Source organism: Lipotes vexillifer, unplaced genomic scaffold (assembly GCF_000442215.2).
Source record: "Lipotes vexillifer unplaced genomic scaffold, Lipotes_vexillifer_v1.1 scaffold518, whole genome shotgun sequence".
NCBI classification, from domain to species: Eukaryota; Metazoa; Chordata; class Mammalia; order Artiodactyla; family Lipotidae; genus Lipotes; species Lipotes vexillifer.
The window spans coordinates 562,681-570,825 of NW_006780945.1; the positions used below are offsets into that span (position 1 = coordinate 562,681).

General features: G+C 55.4%; 1 protein-coding gene across 1 annotated transcript in view; it reads left to right on the plus strand.

The window, feature by feature from the left end:
* QRICH2 (glutamine rich 2) overlaps positions 1 to 8,145 on the plus strand; it is a 21,642-nt gene that overhangs the window by 10,693 nt on the left and 2,804 nt on the right. Inside the window, exons 7-16 of the mRNA XM_007454405.1 lie at positions 4 to 18; positions 690 to 787; positions 1,294 to 1,408; positions 4,709 to 4,969; positions 5,676 to 5,798; positions 5,886 to 5,960; positions 6,359 to 6,523; positions 6,638 to 6,759; positions 7,312 to 7,377; positions 7,646 to 7,747. Coding sequence (XP_007454467.1) covers positions 4 to 18; positions 690 to 787; positions 1,294 to 1,408; positions 4,709 to 4,969; positions 5,676 to 5,798; positions 5,886 to 5,960; positions 6,359 to 6,523; positions 6,638 to 6,759; positions 7,312 to 7,377; positions 7,646 to 7,747 — 1,142 coding nt within the window. The remainder of the gene's footprint in view (positions 1 to 3; positions 19 to 689; positions 788 to 1,293; positions 1,409 to 4,708; positions 4,970 to 5,675; positions 5,799 to 5,885; positions 5,961 to 6,358; positions 6,524 to 6,637; positions 6,760 to 7,311; positions 7,378 to 7,645; positions 7,748 to 8,145) is intronic.

Genomic DNA, 8,145 nt, shown 5'->3' on the forward strand with positions numbered 1-8,145 from the left:
CAGCAGGAAAAAGCAAAAGTAAGTAGGGGAGGGTCCGCCTACTTGGCCTTCAAGTGCCAATAATCCCTTTCATTTGCATTTGGATAGATTACACAGTCCTTTCACTTTCGTTATTATCTCACTGGATCTGTACAGTCCCCTCAGATGGGAAGCACACCTCAGGTATCCACGTGTTTATTTCCTGGATCTAAAACCTGACATTCAAAGCTATTAAGATTCAGTTGGGCCAGCAAGGAGGCCTGAGCTCCTTTCATTACATGTGGCCATTTCCAATAAAAGCCACTGTCACTGGAGCAGCCTTGGAGCCGAGATCGTGGGACTGTCTGGGACCAGCGGTCATGGTGAGGGTCTGCTAGGTCTTCAGTCATTCTTTTAATGCTAGCTACCTGCATCCATGGGATGGATGGATGGGTGGATGTTAGGAAGGGACCTTGGGCTTTGCCAGAGGGTTGGATAGGATTAGGGAATGGGGGCGACTCCCTGGTGGTCCAGTGATTAGGCGCTTTCACTGCTAGAGGTCAGGGTTCAATCCCTGGTCTGGGAACTAAGATTCCCACAAGCTGCGTGGTGGGAATTGTTTTTTTTAAAGGATTAGGGGATGGGGGAAGGGCTTGCTGGGGCTGCTGAGGAACGTTCAGAAAGCAGAGATCTCAAGCCTGCCTGACCCTCCTCTTCCATTGGATTTGTAGCTGGAAAAGATGAACAGGATCCTGGAGGGGGAGGGAGAGCAAGAAACAGGAAAGGAGGTGAAAGCTGGCCAGCTGAGCCTGCAGCTGGGTATCCTCAGGTAAAATCCCCCTGCCAAATGCAACTTCTGTCCTGGCATCACATGTTCTCTGCCAAGGAGGTGATAGAAGCCTTTGGCTCACTCACCCCTGAACTGACCACTGTCTGACCCGCATTGTGTCTGCTCCTCAGATTGTCTGTATCTAGTTCAAGTTTTGCTACTGGAAGTTTCCCAGGTCCTTAAAACAGCTCAGCACCAGGGCTTAGAAGAAACAAAACAAAAAGCCTCTTAGATTCTGTCCCCAGTTGGAGGCTTCAGAGCATTTGCTGGAGCCCCTCAGAGCCGTCTCTGTGCAGTGCCAGGCCTCACCCGCTGGAAGCCTCTCAGGCCAGCACACTGGGCACCGACCTCCACAATAGGCGGGGCCTTGGACCCCTTAGACAGAGCTGGAGGGGAACGTGAAAGAGCCCCGTCTGCCTCCTCCATCCCTGACGGCCGGGGCTCAGCACTGCTGGGCCCAGGCCCCTGGGCCGGTGGTGGGGCCGGACCATCTCTCGTGTATGCAGAGTCACCGTGGCTGACATCAAGAAGGAGCTGGCGGAGCTGAGGGAGAGTCAAGAACGGGGCAAGGTCAGCATGGAACATTCGGTCTCCGAAGCCTCCTTTTACCTGCAGGATCAGGTGAGGATTCCACACTCTCCAGCCACAGGGACTAGGGCCCTTCGCAGAGTTGGCTGTGGACATTGGGGATAGTAGACTCTTACCTGATATATAATTTGCAGATATTTTCTCCTGTTCTGTGGGTTGTCTTTTCACTCTCTTCGAAGTGTCTGCCTTTACATCTTTTTTTTTTTTTAACTGGAGTATAGTTGATTTACGATGTTGTATTAGTTCCAGGTGTACATGCCTTTACGTCTTGAGTGTTACGATCCTTGGTCACCCCAGAATGTTCCCAGTGAGGAGCGTTGGACTGGGAAGAGGCTCTGAGCGCTCACAGAAGGATCAGATGGGCAAAGCCACTGGGCCCAGGGGTCCCACGTCAGGAGCCCCTTTGTGCTAGAGGCCCCATTCTGGGCCCACTCCAAGTTTGTCAGGACAGTGGTTTACACCATTTCATGACCCAGAGCTGATTGTCAGGACAGCAGGAGGACAGCAGTAGATAGTGCGTTTAAGAGTCATCTGTCATCCCAAAGCTCACACCTGAGCTCAGCAACCTCCAGGGCTCCCTGGGGCCACACCTGAGAGGGCATCCACTCCCTGCTGGGCAGGCTCGGCCTCTTGACTCTTCAGAAGCGTGTCAGCTCTTCTGGTGGCAAGAGTCTTGCTGAGCTCGGGCAAAAGGGAGTCTGGCTGAAAATACATACGTGTAGAGGAAATTGGGAAAAGCAGATTCCCAGGCCAAGCGGGCAGTCTGGCCGGGGCCACCACCTGTCTGTCTTTCTGTGTGTCTGTCTTTGCCTCTGTGTCGCCTTCCTCATCCATCTCTCTCAAACACCCGCACATCTCTCTTCCCTTCTGCTCTCAGCCAGCTTTTTTCTCTCTCACACACAGTCCAAAAGGGCTGCCCCAGGCCTTGCAGTGTTACGCGCTTCCAGGAAAGGGGGCCTTAGGTTGGTGCAGTCCCTCTCTCTAAGCCAGGACACGACGTCACAGGTCTTTGGCCAGTCGGGTGTCTAGCTGGGACCAATCATTTGCGGGGACAAACTGGGACCATGGGATCCAGAAGAGAGCAGGAGGGCGAGCGGAAGGAGTTTGTTCCCAGCCAGGCCATGAGAGACCCCTGTAGTTGTAGCACTTATCACATTCTCTCTCTTTTTTTTTTATTGAAGTGTAGTTGATTTACACTCTCATATCAGTTTCAAATGCACACCATAGTGATTCACTGTTTTTATAGATTATATTCCACTTAAAGTTATTATAAAATAATGGCTCTATTTCCCTGTGCTGTACAATATATCCTTGTGGCTTTTTTGTTTTACACATAGTAGTTTGTCCCTCTTAATCTCCTACCCCATCTTGTCCCTCCCCCTTCCCTCCCCCCACTGGTAACCACTAGTTCTCTAGATCTGTCGAGTCTGTTTCTGTTTTGTTATATTTACTAGTTCGTTTTATCTTTTAGATTCTACATATAAGTGACAACACACAGTATTTGTCTTTCTCTGTCTGGCCTATTTCACTAAGGATAATACTCTCTAGGTCAATCTATGTCGTTGCAAATGGCAAAATTTTCATTCTTTTTTATGGCTGAGTAGTATTCCGTTTTACATATAAACCACATCTTCTTTATCCATTCATCTGTTGATGGAAACTTAGGTCGCTTCCATATCTTAGCTATTGTAAATAGTGCTTCCTTGGACATTGGGGTGCATGCATCTTTTCGAATTAGTGTTTTCATTTTCTTCGGATAATATATACCCAGGAGTGGAATAGCCGGATCATACAGTAGTTCTATTTTTAGTTTTTTGAGGAACCTCCATACTGTTCTCCATAGTGACTGCACCAATTTACATTCCCACCAACAGTGTAGGAGGGTTCCCTTTTCTCCACACCCTCTCCAGAATTTGTTATTTGTAGACTTTTTGATGATGGCCATTCTGACTGGTGTGAGGTGATATCTCATTGTGGTTTTGATTTGTGTAGGAGGTTCCCTTTTCTCCACACCCTCTCCAGAATTTGTTATTTGTAGACTTTTTGATGATGGCCATTCTGACTGGTGTGAGGTGATATCTCATTGTGGTTTTGATTTGCATCTCTAATGATTAGCAGTGTTGAGCATCTTTTCATGTGCCTGTTGGCCATTTGTATGTCTTCTTTGGAACGACGTCTGTTCAGGTCTTCTATCCATTTTTTAATCAGGTTGTTTTTTTGATATTGAATTTATGAGCTGTTTATATATTTTGGATATTAACCCCTTATGGGTCATATCATTTGCAGATATTTTCTCCGATTCCATAGGTTGTGTTTTCTTTTTGTTGATGGTTTCCTTTGCCGTGCAAAAGCTTTTATTTATTTATTTAAAAGAATCGATTTTATTTATTATTTATTTATTTTTGGTTGCGTTGGGTCTTCGTTGCTGCACGCAGGCTTTCTCTAGTTGTGTCGAGTGGGGGCTACTCTTTTTTGCGGTGCGTGGGCTTCTCATTGCAGTGGCTTCTCTTTGTTGTGGAACACGGGTTCTAGGCGCGTAGGCTTCAGTAGTTGTGGCATGCGGGCTTAGTAGTTGTGGTGCACAGGCTTAGTTGCTCCGGGCATGTGGGATCTTCCCGGACCAGGGATCAAACCCATGTCCCCTGCCTTGGCAGGTGGATTCTTAACCACTGCACCACCAGGGAAGTCCCCCAAAACTTTTAAGTTTAATTAGGTCTCATTTGTTTATTTTTGCTTTTGTCTCCTTTGACTTAGGAGACAGATCCAAAAAATATTGCTACGATTTATGTCAAAGAGTGTTCTGCGTATGTTTTCCTCTAGGAGTTTTATGGTTTCCAGTCTTACATTGAGGTCTTCAGTCCATTTTGAGTTTATTTTTGTATATGGTGTGAGAAAATCACATTCTCTTATTGTTATTTACATTCTAGATGGGGACAGAGCGTGTGTGAGCCCACCCCTTGTGTTCCCAGGGCCGGGAGCAGGGCCTATGTGTCAGCAGGGTGTTTGTGGACTAATGGACATCAGCTCTGTAGGATTTAGCTAGAGGAGATGTGTTCTCACACTGCACCAATGGGCTGGCTGGAGAAAGAAGCCTCCTTCCTGCAAGAGCTTTATCAACATCTGTGCTACCCTCCCTGGGAGCTCTGGTCACTATTTAATGGACGGAGGTCGAGCGCCTCCCATGTGCTGCACACCCTGGGAGGCACTGAGGCTGCGGGACAGCCCAGATCACAGCAGGCCAGGGCAGAAAGCACTCGCTGGTGGCGACCGCGTGGATGCAGCATAGCTGGGCCTCACTCACTGCCCTGCACCCGCCCTCTCGCCCGTGCCCAGTTAGACAAGCTCAGGACGATCATCGAGAACATGCTGGCCTCATCCTCCACGCTCCTGTCCATGAGCATGAGCGCGGCCCCGCACAAGCTCCTGACCACCCTGGCACCCGGCCAGATCGACCCTGCAGCCACCTGCCCAGCCTGCAGCCTGGACCTGAGTCACCAGGTCAGCATGCTGGTGCAGCGCTACGAGCAGCTCCAGGACATGGTCAGCAACCTGGCTGCCTCCCGGCCCTCCAAGAAGGCCAAGCTGCAGAGCCAGGTGATGCCGCCTGCTTTCCTCCGGTGCGGCCGCTCATGGCCCGCCTGCAGGGAGCCCCTTGGGGAGTCCCCGGGGGAGGGATGTTTGGGCCACTTTTCCATGACGGAGCCCTTTAGCGACCGCACGGAAGTCCCTGGTCTTTCCGTAGGGTCGCAGGGAGGGCAGCCGTAGAGCTGGCTCTGGGGATGGGGGACCACGGGGAAGAGCTGGCTCCATGGGTGGGGACAGCACGGCTGGCTGAGGGGTGGAGCAGTGCCATTCACATGCCTCAGGACGCTGGCATAGCCTTAGCATCCATCGCCCCTCCTTCATGCCGGTCTTCTGGACTCCTTCCCACTTCCCCTCCAAAGGGCAGGCCTGCTGGTGGGGCAGGGAGTAGCCCAAGTCCCTGAGGCCTGCCTCTTAGACTCCAGAATTCAGATTCAGCTCAGGGTGGGTGGTGAGGCTGTAGCCCACACCCCAACTCTCAGGGGAGCAGCTCACCACTGCTGGGCCTTGAGACCGCCTCTACTGACCACCCACCCCAGTGGACCAGGTCCCTCAAGGCTAGTCCATGAGGAGGTGGGGAATTGTGGCGGCAACTGAGGAGATCCAGAATGGGGTCTGAAGTCGGCCTGTCTGCCGGGTGATGTTTTAAGGGCTGACTTAGCAGGGGCGGCAGTACCCCTGCGGGTCCCCCAGGGAGGCTGCCTTTGTCCTGCTGCAGGATGAAGAGCTACTGGGCCGCGTGCAGAGCGCCATCCTGCAGGTACAGGGCGACTGTGAGAAACTCAGCGTCACCACCGGCAACCTCATCGAGGACCATCGGCAGAGGCAGAAGGACATCGAAGTGAGGGCGGGCAGGGGGTGGGGGCGGGGCCGAGGCATGGCCCCAGTTCCTCTTTGTTCCTTATTCCCTGCTCCCTCGGCCTCCCAGGTGTTGTACCAGGGTCTGGAGAAGCTGGAGAAGGAAAAGGCCAACAGGGAACACCTGGAGATGGAGATCAATGTGGTAAGGCTAGGCCGAGGGGCCACCCTGCGTCCCAGGGAGGTCCCACCGCTCATTCTTCAAAAGGCTGAGAGAGTGGCTTCCCTGGTGGCGCAGTGGTTGAGAGTCCGCCTGCCGATGCAGGGGACGCGGGTTCGTGCCCCGGTCCGGGAAGATCCCACATGCCGCTGAACGGCTGGGCCCGTGAGCCATGGCCGCTGAGCCTGCGCGTCCGGAGCCTGTGCTCCCCAACGGGAGAGGCCGCGGCAGTGAGAGGCCTGTGTACTGCAAAAAAAAAAACGCTGAGAGAGGAGGCGGGTCCGACGGGGGATGTGGGCTCAGTGCTGGCACTCTCACTGCAGGGAGTGGGGCTCCCCCATGGCTCTCTCCCATCTGGGGGACCTCTTCCTCTCTCCGGGCAGAAAGCCGACAAGAGTGCCCTGGCGGCCAAAGTGAGCCGTGTCCAGTTTGACGCCACCACGGAGCAGCTGAACCACATGATGCAGGAGCTGGTGGCCAAGATGAGCGGGCGGGAGGGGGACTGGCAGAAGATGCTGGACAGGCTCCTGGTGGAGATGGACAACAAGGTGAGGGGTGGGAGGCTCCAGGGCCCCCTGGACTGGGACAATGCCCTCCTCTCCAGGCGCCGCGGACCCCACCTGCTTCCTCAGAGCTCACCTGGGCCCCGCCCTCACCCACAGCTGGACCGCCTGGAGCTGGACCCAGTGAAGCAGTCACTGGAGGATGGTTGGAAATCCTTGCGACTGCAGCTCAAAGAGCGGTCTCCGCTCTACCAGGCGGACGAGGCAGCCACCATGCGGAGGTGAGGCCTGGAATGGGTGAGGGCAGGCCGGCTGGAGGTGTGCTCAGGGGGAATGGTTGATCTTGCCTGGGACCATCCCGCAGTAGGAGTGACAGAGTTTTAGAGCTTGAAAAGCTCTTCTAGCTCAGGCCAGTTCACATTACAGCTGAGAGAGGGAGGGGAGGGAGGCATAAGGCTCTCTGGGCACAGGTGGGAGGGGGTCCACAGCCCCCAGAGCTGAGAGCACTTCTGGTGGGCCTGGCCCATGGCAGCCTGAGTCCCAGGATTTCCATTCCTGGCCGCCAGAGGGCTCCCGAGGCTTACGCAGGGCAGTCCTGGGGCGCTTGGGAACCCTGCCGGCTTTGGGTTAGGGTAGGTGGGTGCTGGGTGTGTGCCCAGAAGCGGACACGTCTAGGAGCTGGTGAGTCTGGTGGCCTGGGGCCTGTCACCCTGGGCACTGAGCGTCCAGCCTGCCTGGCCCACAGAGCGCCGAGCCCGCTGGGTTCTCTGTCTCCCGCGTTCCGGTCCCTCTGGGCAGGGCGCTCACCCTGTGTGTGTTCCACCTCCTCACAGGCAGCTCCTGGCACACTTCCACTGCCTCTCATGTGACCGTCCCCTGGAGACACCTGTGACTGGACAGTGAGTGGCCCCAGCTGGTGGCCACGATGGGGGCGGGCTCGGCAGGGCTGCGTCTCCTGTATCCCAGGCCTGTCTCCACCTCCTGTCAGCTCCTGCTGTCTCACTGTTCACTCCGTACCCCCTGGCTGCTCCTACCCCGGCCTTCAGCCCCCCACCCCTGCCCGGGCGGGGAGGCTCCTCGGGCAGGTGGAGTGTGGGGAGTGGGTGGGGGGCTTGGACGATGGGGTTCCTCACACTCCAGCCTTCCCTTCGCTCTGTCCCTGCCCAGAGTCATCCCCCTGACTCCTGTGGGCCCAGGCCTGCCCGGGCACCGGTCCATCCGCCCCTACACGGTCTTTGAACTGGAGCAGGTCCGGCAGCAGAGCCGCAAGTACGGGCAGCGGAGGGAGTCCTGTGCAGGGCTTTGCAGGGGGGTCTGGAGGGCACGGGTGGAGGCTCCTCCTCACGCCTGGGGTGGGCAGTAGGGGCGGTGCTGCTAGGCTGCTGGCGGAGCTCCCGGCTCCTCCCAGGAGAGCGCCGACCTAGTAACCACCTGCCTTTGGGTCCCTGCTGGGCATCCTGGGGGGACATTGCCTCTGAGACCCCTCCACTCCCTGCTCATACCGGGCATGTGAGGGAGGGAGGCGGTGGCTCCACCAGTGGGTGGGATTAGTGGGTGGGGGGCGTGTTTCACGCCCTCTGGGGCTCCTGCCCTCCTCCCCACAGCCTTTTCACCTCCTCCTTGAGGGGAGGATGCCGGGGGCATGGCTCACCCCCTGCTGCCCCCCC